The sequence below is a fragment of the Uloborus diversus genome, chromosome 4 (genome assembly GCF_026930045.1).
Source record: "Uloborus diversus isolate 005 chromosome 4, Udiv.v.3.1, whole genome shotgun sequence".
Classification (NCBI taxonomy): Eukaryota; Metazoa; Arthropoda; class Arachnida; order Araneae; family Uloboridae; genus Uloborus; species Uloborus diversus.
Genome location: NC_072734.1, coordinates 38,710,535 through 38,735,502, shown reverse-complemented (window position 1 = coordinate 38,735,502; position 24,968 = coordinate 38,710,535). Strand labels below are relative to the sequence as shown.

Genomic DNA, 24,968 nt, shown 5'->3' with positions numbered 1-24,968 from the left:
ACTTTCCCCTAATCAGAGATATTTTTAACCCATCTACAAAGGAAACACTCCTCAAAAATTTAGGCAAGCATATTTTCACTCTTTGTATTTTAAGTAAAAATAGGAGGATGAAAAAGCATTTGGTAGGGTAGAACGGGAGAATGCCGCCACCTTAAGGAACTTCAATTTTTATCACATCAAAAATCATATTTATGAGCTGGATCAATATTTTGGATTATTATACACCATCTGTAGAATGTATACAAAATTTGTTATTTATAAATCTACAAAAGAAACAGTCATAAAATACCCATTTGTCAACCTCTGCACTGTGGCGGTATTACCCAGGGAGCTGGGGTAATCCCGCCACTAGCCAATAAGACTAAAAAACTAAGAAGGAAAATTTATTGAAAAACCTATATTCAATTAGTATTACAATATAGGAATTGAAAAACAAAAGAAATGATATTTTTAGTTTATACCAGTGAAAAGACAGTATTTTGAATTAATCTGCTTTTCTTAAAATTAACAAAAATCACAAATGTAGTTTACAGCTATATCAGCATCGCTACATTCTGAATGCACCCACTTGCCATAGCAAGTGCATCTGTATCGCAGTTCGTTCGTTCCATATTTAATGCATATAGCACAAAGTTTAGATCACTTGGATCAAAAAGGTCATCGTTTTCGTCGTCGTCACGAAACCTTTTGACGTCGATGTCTTCCTCATCTGGAGAGTTTTCCAAACTAAAAAATCGCTTGCACCTTTTCTTAACAGATTTATTCATTTTCTTTTCCCGTGTCGTCGCTGCTTTCTCTTCCTTTGCATTTGGATTCAGTTTTGATATGCATTCCCAAAACCTTTGCTGCGGATTTTCTTTCGGCTTGTTTCTTTTTCAATGTCTTTTCCTTTCTTTTAGCTATTGTTTCTCCCAAAACTGCATTTATTAGGGTTCCCCTTAGAATTGACGAGTGACCTTTGCTTTAAGAACTTTCCTCTACCCTTTCTGCTGCAGTTTTGGAATTAGTGAAAACTTTTCTAGCGATTCAAGAAATGTTTTTGAGGCACTTCCTGAACGGGCTTTGATGAGCAAGGTGCTACATCCAGTAACTCTTCTTCAGACGTATTGCTCGCATTTACAATAATATTTTCTTCACAAGTTTCTTCTGTTAAGACTAACTTCTGTCAACAAACTCCTTTTACTGAGCACATTTTAAGAGAGCGCATTTTCGTTCCTTTAAAAAAATTGCTTTTGACCTATACAGTGAAAATATGCCTCCAGGAGTAATGCCGCTACCATGGTGGCATTACCCCAGGAAAGGTGGCGTCATAACCCCGATCCGACAAGATGGAAGAAATGTAGATTAAAGACATCAAAACAAACGGAAGTGATCAATATTGTTGATTAATATATAGGCTAAAATATCTAGTTGAAGGTTGATCATAGCAAATGCTGCCACTGTAGTACCTAAAGGTACATGCCTCAGCTTATTTAAAGTAGAAAAATAAGATCTAACTTCCTCAAAACAACGTTCGACACTGCAAGAAAAAAAAAAAAAAACAACGCGCGCAATGGCTGCCTTTGACTTGGGGCATTGGTTGTAGCATCTTTTGCTAGAGGTCAGGAACTGTCAGGCCGGCTATCCGGTTTCCTTGACTCAAATATCAAGGGTGACGGCATTTCCCCAGGTGGCAGCAATCCCCCAGTCCACCCTATTTTTAAAACTAGCCCAAAATTTTAATTAGATTTGAATGTTTCGTTATTTCATTAAATTTTCAATGTTTTTCTTTTTTTTAACTTATATGTTAAAAAACAATGCAGAACACATATCTTCTTTTCCTACCATCTTTCATTTCGATGATTGATATATTTTTAAAAATGAATTTAATCGCTACTACGATCTTTCGTGTTTTAGCATATTTCACTTGAAAACAAATTTTCCTCCTCTAAAAAATGTCAAGGGGTATTTTCACGCTTTGAAAAAAAGATAAATGCATCACTGTGTAATTATGCACTGAATCTACAAATGTACAAAAATATTAAGGGGGTCTGGGACACATTTTGAAATTTTTTTTATTATGTACTTTAGAGTTTTGAAATTTTTTGCACTGATTCATCATTTATTTAATAAGCAAAATCAAACCACAAATATGAAAAAAAAAATTTATTTAAATTTAATTAGTTTTTTTCAAAAAAATGGGGTTGCTTTAAATTGCTATAACTCAAAATATTGTTGGTCAATTTTCAATTTTTTTTTCAAAAAGTATGCACAAATATCTAAGCTTTAATTTTTATTCGGCGATTTTAAAAATATTGATTCAATAAAAAATATTTGAAGAAAAATTTCGAAAGATATTTTTTTTTTTAAATCATAATTTTTGCAGTAAACGTTTTTTTCAAATTCGCCGAATAAAAATTAAAGTAAACTGCTTGAAAAGGATATGCTCCAAGTTTCATTACTTTATCTCTATCGGTTCCTGACTTATAAGAGTTTAAATGCAAGAAATCGGGAAAAATTGCATCATGGAGAAAAACGCGTTTAAAATTTTAAAGTTAAGTACACATTAGTTAGATGCATGCAACAAAAACAACTATATCTTTCGTTCTATTTAAGGTAGAAACAAGATTCAAACGCCTTCTTAAGCAGAAAGAAACTGAGCAATTTTTCAAATTATAAAAAAAAATTGCAAAATTTGACGATTTTTGTGTCCCGAACCCCCTTAAGCTACATTTTCTAAATGGAAAAACAAACGCCTTTTTTTTTTTGCTAGAAAATAAGTCAAAGTATTCATGCTTTTTTGTTTGCTTTCATGCATAGTGCTTTACAAAATGTCGTTTTCTAATTTCTCCCTTGTTTTAAAGGGAATAATTCTTCACGATTACCAACTATGAAGCTTTTTTTTTTCTTTTGTACATTTTCTAAAAATTTAATTTTTTCTTTATAATCCGTTCTTCTGTGCTAATGAGAGCTTTTTGAATGCTTAGTATCAAGAGCGTCCAATAAGTTAAATATTAAATCATGTCTGATCTTCACAATGTCTGTGATTGTATAAATATAAGAGAATTAGAATCACACATGTAATGAAGCACAAACAATTTTCAAATAATTTTCATACGCCATTTTTGCACAGAAATAAAATAAACTGTACAATAGTATATTATTGGCGTTTTTATGCTAAAAAGGAAAAAATACTTATGAAATAAAATTCTTTTAAGAGTTAAGTAATGCAAAAACATCTTTTAAATATTTGAAATACAGTTGAACCCTCATAATACGATCACGTTTAATACGAAATCATGGCTAAAATGAACATTTTGATCGTTAAGTTTGTTTTGCTTTCTAACTGCATTAAAAATTTCACGTATAATACGTAAATTAAATTGAAAGTCTCGGCTAAGACGAACAAAAATTCATGACTTCTTTACTTAAAATGTTCGTGGTTGACTACTGTAATTTTATTTTTCATAAATAATCCGAAATTTTGTTAAATAGCAGTAGTCACGTTGAGTAAAGAGAAGAAAATATTTTGCATAGAAAATACAGCCCGTACATTTGACATTTGTCTACTCGGGACATTTCAATTTACTCGGAGATAAAACTGTTGATCTTCCATTGTGGAACCTAATCCGCGGTTGTCGATTATCATTTTCAATATTTTTCAAAAACATTCATTTATAAGAAAAGAGTGATTTTTTTTCTGAATGTACTAATAGTTGGATTACAATGTGTGTATTAGTAGTAATGTTTTTTAAATATAGGTAAGTATTTCTTCGTTTTTTCACACTATCACTCATTCACGGTTGTTACGAATGACGGCAAATACGAACAAATTGGTGGATTTTTGACATTTCGCATTAACGGAGTTCAACTGAGTAAGAAAGATATAGCAGTTGCGCATTGCATATTTTACCTCCTAGATCTTTGCTGTATGGCTTCCAACGATAAAATTTTCCCTTTACGGTACGCTTGTTAAATGTGGCACACTGATCAGAATGAAATTCAGGACTATCTTCGTCACAATCCTGGAACAATTAAAATCATATCAATAGGATGACTTAGAGCCGCTATATATACAGGGTGTTCCGTTTTAACCTGCCAGACATCTACTTTCGCAACCGTTAGCCCTAGATGCATACTTTCAAAATCAGATGCAGAGTTAAGATATTGAAAATTTGAAATAAAAATCAAAATGAGTAAAAAAATACAAAATTTATTTTTTATACTGGCCCAAGGTCCCCTAATTTATATTTAGGGAAATAAACTCCATTAAAAATCAATTCCAACACACAAAGTTTGAAATTAGTACGAAAAATATTCACCGCGGTAAGAAACGCAGCGTTTTGTGACTTTCACTACTTTACACTCACCGTCAATAACACCTTTTGGGAGAAACAAGTGTTTAAAATTAAATGTGTGCAGAGTGTGGTTTTACAAATTGTTCGAGGTTTCGCAGTGTGGTTTTGCATATTACAGCATAACATTTGCATGAATTTTTGAATACCAATGAAAGATTTTAATATCTTGTTTTTTTACTTTGACAACCTGTCATTCTTCTGAAAGGGGGATAAGTTCCAATCTTATCTTCTGTATGGTCCCTGAAAACTTTGAATTGGAATATCTCATTGTGATTTGGTCGCATATATGTCAAATTTTTTTTGTGTTAGTAATAGTTTTCAATGGAGATCATTTCTCTAAATATAAGTTAGGGGACCTAGGGACCATATAAAAAGTTAAATTTTGTATTTTTTGACTCATTCTTTTTTTTTTTTGCAATTGGAATAATGCATTTAAGACTAACGGTTACGAAAATAAAGGCCTTGCAAGTTAAAACCGAACACCCTGTAGATATGCAGTAGTTTTATATAACTTTAATCTAAATTGCTAAAAAAAATTAAGGTAAACAGCTAACTAGGGAGACTTGACACAACGACTAATTTGTTTAATTTCATATTTTTTCAATGAATTTTTGTTTATGAATAGCTCAACTATTGTGATTTAGGGATAGGGAGTATGCATCTAGGACAAACGGTTGCGGTCTTGGAGATTAAAACGGAACACCCTGTATATAGGCCGACGCATCAGCTTAAGTTTACCCATTTTGGATCGGATTTATAATTGTTGCGAAGCTAGGATTACCAGAGCAAAAATTTTAGGTTTTGCCAAATTAGCCAAAAATAATTCTTTATTTAATAAAAAATTCACGTGTAGCTAATAATTGCTCGGAGTGAGAAATCACCAAACGCGATAACTTGCCAGAAGAGACAACCACTCAAACACGCGCTCCGATCCAAAATGGCTGATCATAAAGTGACGCGTTGGCTCGTCTATATAGGACGGCTTGAACCAATAAGATTCATTTAAAGTTTTAAAATGAAAGGAAAATAAATTTCTGATGCATTGCAATGCTCATGAATGATCAGTTTTGGGATATTAATCACATATATTTGTTCTCAAACGAAAAAAGAAATTTATGCGATAACAACAGCACAGAGGCAATAACGATCCGTAATTCTCGAAAGTTTCGCACTATAATCGCTAAATACCTACAAAGCATACATTTCTTTTAGAAGGCGTAACTTCACTTCAATTTACTCAGCACGAATAGTAACTCTAATAATAGTAAATGTTCTTAAGAGTTTAGAGAAAATCTGCAAAAAAAAAACAGTTAAGAAAAACTAGGGTATGTGATGTCAGTGACATATCCGGAATCGTCTCCCCTATTAGCATAGGAACTTCAGCAGCGACTTGACATTATTGCGGTACTCGGGAGCAATTGTTCTTCAATTATATTAAAACATGGATGCTCCGCGTCATTTTCTGGCAGCCCAGCGAAGCTTTTTTAAAATGACTTTGTTATTTGTTACTTTAATTTCGGCCCCTTTGGTAATTATCTGAACTTCATATGGGATCAGTGAACGTATTAAAGAGAAAAACAATCCGATGGGCTTTTACTGTAGCAATGTAAAATATAATTGCACTCCCAGTACATGGTAATACTTTTTCGCAGAGTTGACAGAATTTGATTCGGAAAAAAAAATGCAATGCTCAAGAGGAAAAAAAATTACGAAGGAGGCAATACAGTCAATGATGTTCAGGTAGTAGAAGTATTTTTGTTTCCTGATTTTTAGAGGTGCGAAAACTTTGTTTGGATTGTGTTAGCTCGAGAAATTTAGCTTTGTTACACTTATTTAGCCATGAAAAAAATCATTTACCTTTGTCGCACAAATTTGATATTCTTTGTCTTCTCCTTTGCAATAGTTTCCTCCATTCTGTGGCCTGGAATGACGGGAAGAAAATTATGCTTTTTACTACTGTAAATTCTAGTTATAGTTTGAAAATTAGATCTTAAAAACGTGGTAAAATAAGCATTGTTATTTATAATGGACGTACGAAATGAATTTATTCTTAACATTATGAGAAGGATCTTCTCTCTCTCACTTACACGTATATATATATTTATATATTCTCAAAAAAAATCGCATCATTTGTGTCTCAAATTCGATAAAACTCTATTAAAATTTGTTAAGATTGAAATGTTTTATTATTTTTAATTGGTGTAAATATTTAAGCTTTGTGCTTAATGTATTTTTAACAGCAAGACATTTTTTTGAATTAGTTTAATAATAATTTATATTCAAAGATTTTTCGCGTTGAAAACGAAATTCTGAACGGAAAAAGTAAACTAGCATTTTCTTCAGTTAAGTCCATTTCAGCCCCCAAGTATCGATATTTTAACTAATACCTCTAAACATGCTAAACATATTTGATAATTAATAGTAAATGATAAAGTTTTATCAGTAAAAGTGTGAGATTGATCATTGAGTCATGAATAGTCTCATAGGAAATGTTTCATAGAGTAACAAATGTACTTATTAAAGAAAAAGTTCTTTGAATCAAGCAATGTATGAACGTGCTTCAAAAATAATCGTTTCATATTATCGATTACACATCAATCTTTACTAGTAATAAAGCTGAAAGTCTGGACCTCTGTCTGGATGTCAAGATCTCTGTGACGCGCATAGCGCCTAGACCGTTAGGCCGATTTTCTGGACATTTGGCACAAAATTAGTTTGTAGCATGGGCGTGTGCACCTTGAAGCGATTTTTTGAAAATTCGATTTTGTTCTTTTTCTATAATTTTATTTTGGATTTAATTCCTCTGCACAGAGCGAACTATCATAACATGGACAAGTAAATTACCATAACATGGACGAGCAAATTAACATAGCATATCGGCGAGAAATTCTTCATCCATTATTTATAAATATACAGGCCAACCAGATGACCTTTTCATTTTCCACTACGGGCAAAGCCGTGACGGTACCGCTAGTGATTAATAAAGTAGAACGAGATTTAAAAAAAAAAGTCAGTTTTATGAATATTGTAACAAATTCTTAATTTTAAAAGCATATATTGTACAATAAAATCATTTATTAAGTATTCTAAGCACGTTCTACCGAAGCAAACTATGGAGGGTCTGAATTTATAGATCTTCTGAAATTTAAAATGGGTAGACGCTGCTCTTCCGCTCAACCCCATTTGTTTACGTAAAATATAGTGCAATTCAGGATTGTCGATGCTCCTCTTTGGACGAGTCCAAAACCAGTTTAAACCAGATAAGCAAGGGTTGCTATAATAAAGCGTTGGGGATTTTTTTTTTTTTTTTTCGTGAAGCGTCCTTGTTTGTTTACAATTAGAAAAAAAAATTCAAAAGAGAATTCATGGCGATCTTCCCGATAAAGATCACCATTGCGAAAGTCTTTATTTGCTTTTCTCTTTTTATTGCTCTCCCCACTTCGGCTGAATTCAGTGCTTTTCTTACTTCCACCTACTGTTTCCTTTTCAAATCAAAAGTCTAATACTGTCTAATACTAATTTTCGACAACATTAACGCAACAAAATTTCATATACTCTTGGAAAACAAAAGAAATTCTTGCTCTCCTTTTCTACTTCAACAAATAAAAAAATTTATTTCGAGTTCAAAAGTTAATTTTAAATAAATTTACACGGGCGAATCGCAGAAGCGTTCACGAATCATGAGTCCTCCTCCGCAAGGTCTTGAACAGTTGGACCACTCCGAGAACAGCCCCCAGCCACCATCAACCACTTTTAGAGCTTCCAACTCCAAATGAACGCATGCTCCTTTTCGGCACCACTGAGTATAAAAGAAAATACATTTATTGAGAAAGAAGAAAAGAATTAAAACTGTATGCCATAAATGAGAAAATCAATGAAATAAATACACGAATAGTGATAAAACGGTATACAAATGAAAAATCTGGAAAACCTTTTTTGAAATTCTGATTAACGAAGGTTACAACATTTTGTACTAGTAACTAACAAAGAAATAACTTGTTAACAATGAAACATGGGTCGACAATTTTACTGCTATTTGGGATTTTTATGCTGAGTTTCTCAATTATTATCTGGTGTACAAATAAGTTTTAAAGGATTTCTTTTACAAGTTTTTTACGCTTTATTGTGAAAAAATGGTTTCATGTTCTGTTTTCGAAGTATTGTCCATCATTGGCCACTACCTTTTCAAATCTTTCTGGCAATTTTCGGATTCCTACTTCCTTACAAAAAAAAAAAAAAAAAAAAAAAAAAAACGATGCGTCTTTTGATGCAATCCACGAATCGATCCAATTTTGAACTTCTTCAAAAGAGCAGAAGTGCTGATCCTCAAGAGCATGCGTCATCGACGAAAACAAATAGTAGTCAGATGGAGCAATGTTTGGGCTATATAGCGCGCTGGGTAAGATTGCCCATTTCAGGGTATCGAGGTATGTTTTAACCGGCGACGCAAAATGTGGCTGAGCGTTATGTTGCGAAATTACCTAATCCTGTCTCTCCTTTTATTGTGACCGTTTTTCCCGCAGTGCTCGACTCAAACGCATCAATTGAGTTCGGTAAAGTTGTTTGGCACCAGTCTTCGCCCAATATAGACTCCATTTCGGCATCTTCAAGCTTTTGTGACTGTCTATCGTGCTCTTTGTCATTGGTATCAAAATCACCACTTCTAAAACGTCTATACCAAAACTCACCATTTGAAATCGATGAAGCATGTTCCCCGTAAGCTCCTTGCAACATTCGATTGCCTTCACCAGCACTTTTCTTCAAACGGAAGCAGAAAAAGGAACTTTCCCACAATTTGTGATTTGCCGGCACAAAAGTTGTCATATTCAGAGCACCCAAAAACCATGTAGTTTTCACTTCAGCGAAATGTCACGTACTGAAAATGAATGTATAACAATGAGGCTATAAAATGAAGTTAGTTGCAACATTGTCCGTTTCGATTTAATACATGTGATCCCATCTCTTGAAAATTCTTTAAAACGTATTTGTACACTAGATATTTTTGTGCAACTTGGAACAAATTCTTCCAACCATATATTTTTCCAAAACATATTTGACGTAGGTAAAAAACAGTACAAGACATTGAAGCAGCTAGTTTTGTGAAACAATGTACGTACTAGTATTCAATAGAAGAAACATGTGTGCTTTATATAAATTCCCTCAGATTGTGTCAGCATTCGCATCTGACATACATGACCGCCTTTGAGTTCTTTTACTTACTGAACTATTCTCTTGAAAAAGATTGTATCATATGTAGATGCTTTATAGATGCATTAACCATTCATAATTCTTTGCACAATTGGTGGATTTTTTACACCTTTTAACATAATCTTCACGAACTCATCAAGCAGATGGCTCATGACCGATCAGTCGCCATTGATCCTGACCAACGGCTACTAATCGGACTGATGCGTTATTGCTCCTTATGTTAACCAAAAGGATGTTGCTCATTTTCTGAATCCGAAACTGAGCCGAACTGGACGGAAAGATAATATATCGTACGCATTGCGCAAAGATAGAAATTGAGCAATTAAATTTTATCCTGCAGTAACTACCGTTTTGAAATTAACTGAGCATGGCAACTAAGCAGGACATCACCTCCCCCTCCCCCCGGTAAAGAGCCAGTGAACACGGACGTTTTCGCTTTGCATTTCGACTAATAACACTGCACAACACGAAGAATGTCCTTTCATGTGAAAGTGTGCATATCTTGTGTATTTTTGGCTGAAAATAACGATTTTCTTTTTTGTGTGTACCAAGCCCCATTTTCCACAAATCCAGCATTTTACGCATTTTTGAAAAACTTTAAGCGACCTCCAAGCAGTGTCTTCCAAGGAAACTTCATTCCTGGCACAAAACATAGATCACAAAAACTGAATCCCTATAATGTGCCTTTTTTTCCCTCACAAAAACTTAGAGGCATATTCATCTCTAAAACAATCAATCGTTTTCGATTCGATCGAATTCTATCTACTTACAGCGGAGCCAGAAATTTCCTTCGCCCCACCCAGAAAATAATTCCTCTGTGAACTACTGGTAGATGGATTTCTATCAAATCAAATACAAATGATTGTTTTAAAGATAAATATGCCCCTTAACCGTTCATATCAGGTGCAAGTAAGTCAGGGTGTGGATGCGCGGGGTTGGTACATCAATGCGGCCCAGTTCAGTACCTGATGAAGATGTCCTGTCAAATAACGCAGATGTGAAGAACGATGAACGTTGTGTCGTGTTCTTACTCCCATTTTAAAGGTGTAATTCATGAATCCCTTGATAACTTGAACCAAAGAAAAAATGCGGCTGAGTGTCTCAATATATATTTTTAGAGGCTTTTTTCCTGTCTCACCCAACTTTAAAATAGTTCATATAAATTTCTAAAACTTCTTTTGCTTAAATGAAAAACGTACTTTGTTTTGTCCACAAGAAGTTCCCTCTGCAGCTGGTAGAAACTTCGTTTCACATTCTCGTCCGTTCCTCTGACACCACAAAGCTCTGCACACTTCATTCTAGAGGAGAGAAAGAAAGATTTCGTGGAGCAAAAATGCAATACATATTTACTGATGCTTTGGGAAAAAGTAGCACGATTTACAGGCAGAGTTCCATGAACAACTGTTTAGAAACATTTTCAATTCAACTGTAAACACTGTAAAACACTTTGCATAAACACATCAAGAAATTGCTACAAGTTTCACCGCTTGATTATTTAAAAAAAAAAAAAAAAAATTCTTCACTATATTAAGATTTATATAAAATGAAGGATAATTTAATTTCACAGGTTTTTTTCCATCCTCAATACATAATTTTCTTTTAAATTTGGATGAAAAAAATCGCCGAATTTTTTTGCTTAAGACTAGAAAAAACCGAAAAAATATAAAAATTCTTTGAATTTGCAAGTATTTGATGACTTTTGAGCTAAAGAGAAATCTGATGGCATGAAAAGTCTTCAAGCTGAAAGGCAACTTGGAGACAACACCGGTAAACCAACTGACAGTGTGTATCCCGCTACAATGGCCAAAAATTTAAGAATAAGTAATTGAGATTTGGGAGGCTTAAGCCAGGGATAAGGCAGAAACCCTAGGCTTTTCTGCCTTAGCCTTGGCTTAAGGCGGTAACTTACTACAAAATACCTGCCTTGCCTTCAATCTTTGAGTTGAACCGTACCATTGTTGCGGTCAGTCATCTAGTGTGCTAATTTTACATTAGCTACCAGTTTGTTTGGCTGCCTTGGCTCTTTTAAGAGGTTTTCTGCCTCTAACTCATTTGCTTCCTATTCCGGGCTGATGAGTGCAAAACAGCAGGAAACTGCCGTCCTCGGATGAAATACCGAGCAGGAGGTGTATTTTATATATAACCACACCATATCTTGCTTTATTATCACATATTAAACTAAAAATGTAAACATAAAAAACTGAGTACCTTTCTCGGATAATGTTCACACAGCTTCGACTTTCCGCCAAACTGCAGTCTACACTGCATATCAGCATCGTACAACTGCCCCGGTAGACTGTTGGGAAATTGCAGTTCATCGGGCGAGTCCGGTTCATTTCTCAAGCAAAGGGCTCTGGGTGAACTGCGAGGATAACAATGGTTAATTTGTTGCTAACTGAAAACCAAACTAGTATGATGTTAACACTACAAAAATTTCGTTCATATATTTCATATGAATGCTGTTTACTAATGTATTATTACAGGTACCATTATTTGACATCTTAGTGGCATTTCCACTTTACTTTTTATGGTTAGCCAGGTAGTCGCGCTTTATCGCACTGATAGACTTCCTACTTAATGTAGTATCGTAACTGAGTTGGCGTGATTTTGTCTTGGCAGCAATCAAAATGCAATAAAGTCGCTGAATCAGATGAAACTACAGGACCATACCAGGAAAACGTATTCATTTTGCCCCGCAAGTGACAACTTACATATTTCAGTAAAAAGTAATAATTATACAGGATGATGAATAAAATATTTTGCTTAAGAAGTCGAAACACACGTTTGTTGTTTCTTAAGCAGTTTTGTTCATATACCTTTCAGATTATTATTTTTAATGAGTCATATGAGCCGTCTCGCGTGGAACAAAATGTCCATGTTTTTCGTGGAATGGCGCTCAATAGTATTCATGCTTAACAAGAAAAAAAAAAGTTCAATTTCACCCCCCCCCCATTGGTGTGATTGTCATTACCAAATTAGCACCTGTTCCCATGAGGTCTGTCTGTAGATCAGCTTTTGCTTGAATCCTTACGTCACTCCTTCTTCAGCGATCTGGGCCAAAAATAATCAGCACCTGTTCCAATTGAGGTTTAGCTTTTATACAAGTTTTTATTCTGAATCCTTTCATTACTTCTTGATAGCAGTAACACTCAATCGGCGAAAAATTTGTTTGCACCGCCAACCTCGGAAAGATTACAGCAAAAAATTTATCAGCAGAGCAGCTACTACATTTAGGTCCACCTGCATAGCTGAACATAAATTCCTGTTCTAGTCCTTACTTTACCTTTTGAGATACAGCAATCACACTGGACGAGAAAAACGTTCGATTACGTGTTGGAGCGATTAACACAAAAACTAAATCAGCATCGTCCTCCATTGGGGGACATATGTGTATACTCGGCTGCAACTTTTCTTGTCGATTAAGAAATAAACTGAGACCAAGTAAAGGAAGTAGCCTCAGTGCGGTGACTGAATTTCGGGTGAAATTTAGCACTTTGCCTTAGAAATCGATTAGTTTGTTAAACTCAAGCATACGCAACCTTTTTTTGACATCATTACTGTAAATTGTTAAATATTTTCATTTTTACGAGAGTTGGAGAATATCACATCCGTTTGAATCGAACGCGCCAACCAATAACAGCTCACAAGCAGTTGGCGATCTCCTCTAATTCGCCATAAGTAACTAGAAAGTGTAACGTTTTTTCTGTTAACTCTGTTTTTCTAAGGATCCTATATCTATATATATAAGAGCGACGGTGTTTCTTTGTTTGTACCCGATGGCCAGATGCCCCTATAGCACCTACAGCTCTGAAACTTTGCATAAAAATCGAACGTACCCGGAGGCCGTGCACCTCGAATCCGAAATTCTTATTTTCTAATTAGTTTTTTCTTAATTAAAGGTTTTATGTGATTTTGAGCCCTTTTTTTGGGTTTAATTCGTTACAGACCCCCAACCAATCGCGCCAGGAAAATATTTTTTGTAGCATAGTGTAGGGAATTGAATTTCAAATATGACGACCCAAAAATTTTGAAGATTGACTAAGTTCGGAATTTTTTATGAATTTTTGAAAAACTTTATTTTGCGTTTTCCCCCCGGGTTTAACTTTTTTCTAAAGCCATCCCCCAAAAAGTATTAGATATTTCTTTCTGAAAATTTAGTATGTAGTAGTCAAAACATGTCTCCCTCTTCAGAATTTTTTTTTTTTTTTTTTTCAAAAATACGCGATAGTTTTTTTTTTTTTTTTAATTTTACGAAATTTTGAAAAAACCTTTATTTTTTTTCGCTTTTTCCTAGGTTTAATTCTTTTTAAATCCATCCTACAAAATGTATGAGAGATTCCTTTCTTAAAATTTAATATTTAGTAGACAGACCTTTCACCTTCAGAAAAAAAAAATTTCAAAAATATGCAATAGCTTTTTTTTTTACATTTTTTTAAAAATTCAAAGTGACACACTTTTTCCGGTAGGGGAAAAATGTTTCTTCATTCTGTGACGTTATGATACGTTTGCGGTTGAATAGTAAAACCGGTGGTTTCTTGATTTGGTTATTGCGCTGTTGTTATATTTGTTAAATTTCTCCTACGGGGGTATGGGATTTCCTTTTTGTCCTAGATGTAACGTGTTTTTTTAATTGTGTTGTTTTTCTGCTGGGGAGTTGAATTCTTTTTCATACGGGATAAGGGATTTCCTTTTTGTCCTAGATATACCGTGCTTTTTAATCGTAATTTCTTAACGGCCAGAGTTCGTTTCGCTCGCTAATTGGGCGAGTTACTGTAGCACGGTCACTTCCGCCGGACGTTTCGCTGTATCTATTTTACGTTACATATTTGCGTACTTAATTAAAATATTGACGTGTTTCTTTTCTTTTACTTTTTTTTTTTTTTTTTGCAAATGCTACTTTTTGCAAACTACGGGGAACAAGGAGAGAGCTTTTTTTACGCTATTTATCGCAAGTGAGAAATAATGACTGGGCCGCCATCTTTGGCGGCATGTATCTCGGCACAGGATTTTTTTTTTGGGGGGGGAGGGGGGGACACTCTTTTCTTACTTTTTAATGAATTATAACATTAGTTAAATTCAAAAAACTCTGAGAACATCAAGGTTACCCCCGAGTTGAATTGACATGGTTTCTACCATCTACAATATTTCGCGGTGTCCTTGCTGAAAATATGGGCTATGAAATATAGGTGTACGAATTTTAGGTATATTCCTATTTATTAGCTCTATGATTAGCAATATTTTTACTTAGAAAAATCTCCGTAGAAACATGTTAGTTCTAAAAAGGCACATCACACAAAAATGTTTAGGAACCACTGAAATAAGATAACACCACATTTTCAGCTACACTTGCTTTTTTGTAACATTGCTTTCGAACAAGTATTTCACAAAGTAAAAACATTGATCTCGGTTCACGAGTTATTGTCCCTGAGATTAATTACTTAAATCAATGTCAAACGTTCCTACTGTTTCTGAATTTTTCTATTTAAATCTAATGATTAACGTTATGCAATTGTGCGGATTTTCTAATTGCAGTTGAACTCGCTCATAATGAGCGTGAAGGAACTACGGTATTTGTTTGTTTTAACTCAGTGCTCGTAAAAACAGATTCGTGCAAAAATCTTAAAAAATCATAGTTAACAGTCTAATCGCGGAAGACGTGGAATCTGGCATGCGGCCAGGCCAAGTTAGGACGATTCCGTATGAATGTAGCAGAGGGAGAAGGAAAAGTGGCGATAGGATTTTGATGCACGCGTTTTATAATTTCTTATTAATTTATTGCTTTTTCCAAGTTGAAAATGAGAGGAACCCCACAAAGTTTCCAAGGAAACAACAAAACGAAAGTAAAATGTTTTTATTTCTTCCGGAAATGTAAAGCAAACCGGTAAGCTCAAAATTATATTGTAAAAAGAAAATATATCAATTATATTTTAGTGAGAATATAGATCGAATATAGTTTAGATTTAAAAAAAATTATTGACGTGAGCAAATTGTCATTTTTACAAAAGTGCGTCTAAATAATTGACAGACAAAAGCGCAAATCTGTACCGAACAAGCTACTAACTAATAAATGCTTCCAATTCCACTTATGAACCGGATGTTTGCTTTTCCATATCATCGGTGGTCAGACTAATTGTTTTTTTTTTTCTTAATTTAAATTTCTGCACAATTCCAAAGAAGTTGGTTAAATTGCCTTGAACTGTCTTGCTGTCTCTTTCTTGTGTCAATGTTTTTTGGAAATACTCACGGTCCGAAAACCATCATTATTTGCACCATGTCTTCGAAAAAGGTTTGAAGTTTTTTTTCCGAGTTTTTGAGGGTCCACTACTTGATGTTTACTTCAGCCCAATCATAAATGCAGTGGCGTCACTACGGGGAGGGGGGTAACCCCCAGTGACAGCCGTCTGGGGGATGACACCCAAAGTGGAATTGCAAGTTTTTTTTTTATATGAAGCTAAAATGCAATTTTAAGACTACAAATTTGGAAATTTTTCGGGGGAGGGGATACCACTAATTACCACCAGTGTGTCACCCATGCTAGGTAAGCCACTAATAAATGTTCTTAGAAAAATAGACAGCGCTTGCTGCATTATCAATATGTCAGAGTGCAGTCAAGGCTGCAAAACAGTTTGGGAGCCCTAGTTTTGAGATATCAACAGTTGATACATAACGTTTCTAAAATAACTTCTGTCGTAACATGATCAGTTCTTTCAATTCCTAGAAATTTTACCCCCAAAATTTATTAATCAATTTAATTCAATACTTGAAGACTAATAAAGGAAAATTTAACGTGGGGATTTTTAGAATGCAACTGGACATTTTTTAGTTGAATCGGGAGGGGGTGTTTCGCGAACGCAGCTCACACTCTATTTTCGGGTGTTGGAAGGGGTGTTGTTGTGGCCCCTACTCCAGGAACTTGGCGAGATCTCGTCTGCTGCAGTCGGACCACAGGAAGCGGGTATCCAGACCAGACAGGGAAGCAGACATGATGGTGCCCCGTTTCTTGCGACATGGAGACGAGCCTTGTCCGTCATGGACCATTCCGAAGCTGAAAGAGAAGAAAACACGAAATGTTTTAAAACAGCTTTTTTGCTTTATTGGGGCAAATCAAATCTGGCAGCTTTGTGAAGCAAGGAGGGATACAGGAATTTCTCATGGAGGGGGGCGATTGATTTTCACCCCCACCCCTCCTTTTTATGCTTCTTGTTTTCTCACATGTATGCTCCAGTAGCATTTTTATTAAAAACAAACAAAATATATACAGTTGTGGCTAAGGAGAGGGAGAGAGGAGGTGCTCGAACCTATTTTCTTATTCCATTTTTTACATCACCAAATGTTGACTAATACTGCTTTCTTAGAACTTCAATTTCGGAAAAATTCGCAGGGAATGCTCAAAAAATCTGAACATCACCAAAACCCGTCAAAAATTGCGATTCTAGAACTTTGGTTTAGAAAAATTACTAAAGAAAAATCCCTGAACCCCATTTCTTTTTCTACCATCACTTGTGGTGGTCTACAATCGCGTTTTTGCGACTTCAATTTTGAAAAATGTTCGAGGGAAAGCCTACGAACTCGCCGTCCTAATATCACCGAACATAGTTAAAACTTGCCGATTTAATTACGAAAAGACTCCAGGAGAGAGTTCCGAGCCCTGTTTCTTTTTCTAATATCATCAATAATGGCCTCAATTTAGTTTTTTGAATTTCAATTCCTAGGCACTGCGGCGAGAACCCCTCAAGGGGGGGGTTGCCCCCTGTGCCCCTCCCTTGTATCCGTCTTTGTTGTGAAGGTTACGCATATATTAATCACAGCATTACAAAGCTGAAAGATTAGGTTTGCACCAACTGCACTTTAGAATGAGGTATGCCCTTTTGATTACTACTAGCGCGGCACAACATTCCTCTGTTAAACATTCCAGACTTAATTTGGTCTGGCATTTTCCACCTGCTCACGAATTGTACACCGGAACATCCCCAGGTGCTCTGCCAGAAGTCAAATATGACCGTGGCGCCCAGACTGCTCCATCTAAACTTATAACTGGCTACCTTTAGTACCTTACCTTCGAACGTGGCAGAAAATTCCACCCGACTTCTTCAAATGTCTCGGAAACTCAATTCTGTAGAAACTGTCGTTTACCTGCCCACGATAGTATAGCAAAGATTGACAAGAAATGACTTACTTGTGTCCGATTTCATGTGCTACAGTAAATGCCAGAGCTAATCCAGAATCTTCATTTACAGTACAACTTCGGTACTTACTGCACATACCACTAATCGGAGCATAACCTACACAAAAGCAAACAGCAGTTGGCTCAGATTAACATGATTTGGTAATCATATCCATATTGTAAACTACGGCTAAGTGGGTTATGAACAGTTCAGTACTAACCTAAAGTGTCGCAAGGCTCATTTTTCCAAGAACAAATATCTAGACCAGTTACCAGAACAGCATGATCATGTTGTTTTCCCTTGCTGTTGTGGATGGTGGACTGCCACTGACAGAAACTGCTCAAAGAACTATCCGCACTGTGAGACAACGTTAATCCCGGCTGCAAAATGTAAGCAATTATTGCACACGGTATCCGAAGAGTCCTTGACACAATTCGAAAACTCATAGAAAAGAAAAACAATCGTCGTAAGAACATGCGGTTTACGCCACAGTACCTCACCTTCACAGGTACTATCCACCTCTTCTCTGACAAGTTGAGCTCCGCTGCCCGACCGATTAAACAATTCCATTTGTTGAAATAGAGGTGAAGAGAAACGGTTTACGAATTTGCGGATTTAGTTTGTATTGTTATTGCCCATTTGGCGAACAATATAATTCAGGTAAGAAGTAGCAAGCGGTACAGGATTTTCTCGCCTATAAAAGAGTTGCAATGGTAGGTCAGCTCTTAGCCTAACAGTTCCTCTTCTTACTGATTGCTCTCCCTTAAAAGAAATGAGCTTGCTCAAGGCCATATCTCGACTTCTCAGAGGTGGACAGTACAATATTTTTTTATGATAACGTAAAACAATGAAAAAGAAAAAAAGTGTAATTATAGGTAAACCGTATCGTCACAGTAAAAAAAAAGTGAAAAAAACTTTATGTGGCGGTGTTTAATCATTTTATTAAGCAGAAAGCAAAACCTTTCATTATGATTAAAGTGAAAAATTGATGTAAATATAGCACAAATTCTCAGGAAAATACAGGAATCAATTCTCTCATGACTTTCTGGTTGTGTGGTGAGATTTTGCACTGATGAAGAAGCATCATTGTGACCTTGAAATAGCTGTATGCTGTATTATTCTTCTGAATTTGTGCTTTATTTACGTTGGTTTTTCACTTTGATCATATTGTAGTACAAACCTTATTTGATGCTTTTTTATTTAATACCTTCCATTACCATCAGAAATCAGTGTGTGTACCGTATGTTGCTCGAACCACATCTAATCGGTACTGAAGTTCAATGGTACCGTTCTAGTAATGAAAGCTATTGCTGTTTGTTTAAAACATTTTAATGTGGTTTATGTTTCACACTGTTGATTTAACTAAGCAAAAGGTGACAAAACCAACCCCCCTTGGAGCGATTAACGCCAAAATTAAATCAACGCCTCTTTCCGTATCGGTCCCCTTGCATTCCAAATAGTATTTAAAACTTGGCATTACTTCTTGAGATATAGCACTCGCAATGAACCAGAAAGGAAGTTCCATCGCACATTCTCCCTTGATGTTATTGCCGCTAAAATCGAATCATTACTTGTACCCTCTTTAGATCTGCCAGTGGAACAATTTTGGTTTGAATCCGCTCATTAATTCTTGCGGTATAGTAGCCACAAGTAGCGAGAAAACTTGTGTTCGATTGATCCACCCTCTTTAATATATTGACACCAAAATTAAATCAGCACATGTACCTTCTACGGTCAACCTGTAGGTCAATTTTTGTTTGTTTCCGTCCGTTACGACATGAGATATAGCAGTCACGCGCAACGGAGAACATGTTCGATTGCTCGGAGGAATTGGTGCCAAAATCTAATAGGCACCAAGTCACATAGGGATATATGTATGTGTCAAATTTCTTTCGATTTCATGCAGTAGTCTGTGTTTTAGAGCAGCCACAAAAAAACTGATCGCATGCATACAGACAAACAGACACGCAGACGGACATTTTTCAAAAATAGTCCAAATGGATTGCCTCAAACTATGCAAATCCGTGAAATTTGAAAAAAAAAAAAAAAAAGCGAAATTCGGAAAATTTCACGAATGACTTTTTTATATATATTAGATATAGACTAAAAATAAAAAGAATGAAGAAAATCGGTTGACAAATAGAGGAGAAAATGACTCCCAAAGTTTTCCCTTCACGTATTAGTGTATAAAGATTCTTTCATTCCAAACTGAGCATTCAGTTACCTCTTTTGTCGTCTCACTGCTATCAAAGCATATAACAGCTAAAACTTCACCGTTCTCTATTCCAGTGCTTCTCAACCTTTTTTACTTTGCGGCACACTTAAGAAATTTCTAGATCAACGGGGCACACTGAACCTAATTTCGTAATGGTAATATAAAAATGTTTTTATCATTCACTGGTAGAAAGACGGGGGGGGGGCTTTTTTAATATAAATAAAACAATTATAACTAACGTAGTGTATTTTAATTTATTCAGAAAGTAGAAATACTTCAAATGTATTGAGGTTGATAATGAACAACAAAACTACCTATATCAGACTTTAAAGAAAATTATGCTTCATATGTTTCAAAGCATTTCCATCAAGCATATCCTTAAAGTGTGCACACTGCAATTAAACGATTTATCAAATAATGTTTCAAAAACGAAGCAAGCACCTATAACTTCCGTTTGACACTAATAAGACACTTCAGCCTACCTTGAGGAGCAAAGACGTTTGATGTTCGGCTCTATCCTGGAAAGAGCTACATGAAGTTCTGGTTCCAGGCTTAGAGATGATTTCTTGCTGTTTTTAATACGCTTTTATTAACTTCACCTGTATGTATGTATGTATGTATGTATGTATGTATCTTGTAACGGAATCTTGCAGCTCAAATTTCGCCCACTTCCTGCGATCGTATTCTTTTGAAATTTGGCACGCAGCCTCAGACCCGATGACAATGCAATATTCTATAATCAAATTAATTAATTAACTCTTTTAATTGTTAGTTTCCTCCAATTTTAATCAATATTTTGGCATAAATCCAACAATGTGAAAAAAAGAAAACTTAAAAAAATACATTATAAAATACTCGCAAAAATTATTTAAAAATATCTACAAAAACCTTTAATTTTTCTGCATCAGACAAAATTTGTCCCAATGTTCCAAGGTAATTAGAACATGAAATATAATTGTTTTTAAATAATTTCATGCCAAAATTTAGGTGAGCCTTCAGTTGGAAATTCATTGCTGACCAGACCATTGTTGAACAAAACTTTTATATTCAAATGCATCTCAAATTATCAAAGTAATATAAATATGATTTCCGCAAACATACATTGATGACTCACAGTAGCTTCGCATCGGGGTGCCCTTGTCTTAACTTTAAGCTATTACCTTGCACTCGTTTTATAAATAATTTCGTTGCCTGATAATTCTCCAACATAAGACTAAAAAACAGAAAAATAAAATAATAGTTTAAAAAACTAAAAAAATACGCTTTCGAATCAAAATGAACTAAAAAGTGAAAAATAATCTTTGGATGATAGTAGTTGACCAATCACTTAATTTTAATGTAATACAAAAAAGCGTGGGGGGCTTCTTATCAGTTGTCTTGAATTTCTTCCATTTGTTGTCCAAGCAAAAATGTAAATAGACAGCACCCCACGCTTTTTTGTATTACATTAAAATTAAGTGATTGGTCAACTACTATCATCCAAAGATTATTTTTCACTTTTTAGTTCATTTTGATACGAAAGCGTATTTTTTTAGTTTTTTAAACTATTATTTTTTATAAGTGTGAGGGCTGAGAAGCTGAGTTCGCAAAGATATGTAGTTGAAAATGGTAGCAGCACATCAATAGCAAGAAAAGAGATGGTGACATACTCATTTATAACCAGGAACCAAAATTCGTTCAGAGCGGCACTTCGCTCAACATTGAGTACGGTCGCTCTTAAGGTCCATAAATTCTTCTCACGGCTTCAAAGAAAAGTCTTTAACTGATGCATCGGCAGATAATGAGAATGGATCGCGAATCCAGTCATACCGTTCTATGTCAGTATTCTTGAAATAGTGCTTAAACTTGTTCTGAAGTATGACTAAATGATCCGCTACCACATTTAGTAGCTTTTCTGCCATGCAATTTCCTTCACATACCACGTTGACGGTCTGTTTGAACATGTCCAATGAGCCACGATCTACTTCTTCTCTCCACAGCTGAATTTTTGATTTGAACCCGTTTAGCTCGTTCATACATGTAACCCAAATTCTCTCCTTGTCTTTACATTTTCCGATTCAATTCGTTAAGGTGTTCAAAAATGTCAGCCATGTACGTTAGTTTTGCCAGCCAATAGTTGTCTTGCAACAAACTGCTGTACTGCATTTCGTTTTTTAAAATCAAAAAATGGGGTACCTCATCCCTCAATTCGAAAATTCTTGATAGTACCTTACCACATGAAAGCTAGCGAATCTCTGTATGAAGAAGTAGGGAGTGGTGATCTGCCCCAGTTCTTCACAAAGTATACGGCGAAAAGGCGAGAATTAAGCGGCCTCGATCTTATGAAATTCACGATTTTCACGACTTCAGCTCATCTGGTAAGTTCTTTGCCATGAGAGCTTCACGATGGAGTTAACAGTTTATGCTTTTAATTTCCAGTTTGTTAAGTCTCAGAATCGAACTTTGAGAAACTACGATAAAATGAAATTAGTATCGGAACTGGAAAAGAGGAAAACAAAAGTTAAAGCTTGGGCTAAAATTCTGGGCGGGGAGGGCACGATCTCTGACTGGAGGAGGCGGCGATATTCCCGTTTGTGAAAAATTTAGAAAAAATTCTGCATAATTATTGCATTTCGTGGAAATTAGAATCCGTTTTCGCAAACTGAAAATAATAGGATCGTGAAAAGTTTAAAAGAGGTGGGGCAGAAAATCCCGCCTCTTTGATTCTTGGGTATGTCTTATTGCACATGACCGACAGGGTGAATTGAGAAGTTACAGAACGATACAAACGCTATTCGGTCGTAAGGTTAAAATAAAATACATCAAGGCTCTTTCTTTTTATACAACTACGAAAATACCGCGGCACACCGGGTTCCTTGTCACGGCGCACCAGTGTGCCGCGGCACACCGGTTGCGAAGCCCTGCTCTATTCTAAGTTGAATAGTTCCTAATGGGGTTGTTTCCTTCAGTCAAAAGTACTACTTTCAGTCACTGAAATTAATAGAATAAGCAAAAACAATAACATGGACCCAGAAAATTGTTTCATTTTCCCAACAGTTATTTTTCAATTATTTGTTTTAAATGTCCGATTTTTCAAACAAGGAGTGGTCTAGATGACGTCACAAATGATGCTTTTTGGCGCATGTTTGTACCGCGTTTCCACGTTATGATAATCAAGAAGCGAATTAAAATTGCTCTCTACGCTTGCTATCAACCATATCGTTGCCAACACATGTGAGTAAAGAAGGTAATTAAATATTTTGCTCGGTGAATGACAATACAGAATAGCATTTTATCATTTGTGATGTCATCGGCAAGAAATATAAACAATGAAAGATCTCCGATTTAAGTAATTTTTTTTAAATATTAAACTCAAATTATTTAAAAAATGGTTAGCTCCTATGTTTTTAAGCATGTTCTTTCAGAAAAAAATACTTTCAAAATATTGGAAACGAGCCCATTTAAACAAATCGAGACAGACTAATTTTGTTGACTTAATTTTAAATGCTGCAATCGAGCTTGGGTAAAACGTTCAAGGGACGCAAAAGGAAGAATTAAATTTTTCTGTGCACGGAAGTCACATTATCATTAGTTTGCAGAAGAGCTTAAAAACATTAGGCTGGAGTATACAAAGGTTGGAACTGGCGCTCTTATAATAGGGTAAATAATTTTAATAGAATTTGTTGATGGGCAATTCCACGGGTAAATGACTGGATTTTTGAAGCAAAACAATACGTATTTTGTAAAATTCAACGCAAAATATACATTGTAAAAATAATCTTTTTAGGTTTAATATCGTATTTTTTGAGCTGAATTCAATGGTATGATTAAATTTTCGAAATATATTTTGGAAGATTTAAAAAAAAAGTTGTATAAAGCATGGTTAGTGACTGCATTTCTTTTCAAAATGTCAGTTAGCTACCATGTTTTTAATAAACATTTAAAAATCATCTAAAATTTATTTCGGAAATTCAAATCTACCATTAAATTCAGCTTAAAAAATACAATATTGCAGGGCAAAAGATCGTTTGCACAACATATATTTTGCGTTGAATGTTACAAAATGCGTATTGTTTTGCTTCAAAAATGTCAGTCAGTTACCCGTGGAATTTCTGATACAATGGGGTGGTTTCCTTTAGTCAAAAGTATACTTTCAGTCACTGAAATTGATAGAATGAGTAAAAAAAAAAATAACATGGAGCCAGAAAATACATTCATTTTCCCAACAGTTATTTTTTAAGAAATTTTTCAAAATGTCCGATTTTGAAAACAAAGCGTGGTCTTGATGACAACACAAATGATGCATTTTGGCGCATCTTTCTACCACGGTTCCACGTTATGATAATCAACAAGCAAATCAAAACTGCGCTCTACGCTTGCTATCAACCATAAGTCAATACTACTGCTATCATTGCCAATACACGTGAGTAAAGATGTGAATTAAATATTTTGCATTGTGATTGGCAACACAGAATGGCATTTCATCATTTGTGATGTCTCGACATAAGCGTAAACAATGAAAGCGTACAGATTTCAGTAATTTTTTTTTAAATATTAAACTTGAACAAATTATTTAAAAAATAGTTAGATCCTATTTTTTTAAGCATGCTCTTTCAGAAAAAAAATATTTTTAAAATTTTGGAAACGACCCCATTACGTTGTTATGGCTCAATATGGAATGGGATTTTACTACATACAATGTGGTAATAAAATGGAAATCGGCATTTTTAGACTAACGTTCATCCGGCTCTCAAGTACAGATTTGTCAGTCAATGTCAACACAACGTACTAACGAATTATTGAGTAAAAGGAGGATATGAATCTATAAAATAAATTACCATTCATATGGACTACTTACTTCATCTCCCTCTAAAAGAACGATACCAACAAGAATGACACTGACGTTATTGCCGATTGTTGAATCTTGATACAGCATAGCTACCTAAAAGGAAAAGAAAACTTATCTGTTTGGTTCCTCTTGATTGATTATGGCTATGCAAGGACCAAAGGACAATGATAAAAATATTACAAAATTGAATCTGGTTTCTTTAATGCATTTGTATG

General features: G+C 35.0%; 1 protein-coding gene across 1 annotated transcript in view; it reads right to left on the bottom strand.

Moving 5' to 3' along the window:
- LOC129219714 (A disintegrin and metalloproteinase with thrombospondin motifs 18-like) overlaps positions 1–24,968 on the bottom strand; it is an 83,885-nt gene that overhangs the window by 16,952 nt on the left and 41,965 nt on the right. Inside the window, exons 6-14 of the mRNA XM_054854000.1 lie at positions 24,763–24,846; positions 17,931–18,090; positions 17,722–17,827; positions 16,450–16,590; positions 11,754–11,907; positions 10,745–10,843; positions 7,988–8,136; positions 6,195–6,258; positions 3,893–4,004 (exon numbers count right to left, since the gene is read on the bottom strand). Of these exons, the coding sequence (XP_054709975.1) occupies positions 3,893–4,004; positions 6,195–6,258; positions 7,988–8,136; positions 10,745–10,843; positions 11,754–11,907; positions 16,450–16,590; positions 17,722–17,827; positions 17,931–18,090; positions 24,763–24,846 (1,069 nt within the window). The remainder of the gene's footprint in view (positions 1–3,892; positions 4,005–6,194; positions 6,259–7,987; positions 8,137–10,744; positions 10,844–11,753; positions 11,908–16,449; positions 16,591–17,721; positions 17,828–17,930; positions 18,091–24,762; positions 24,847–24,968) is intronic.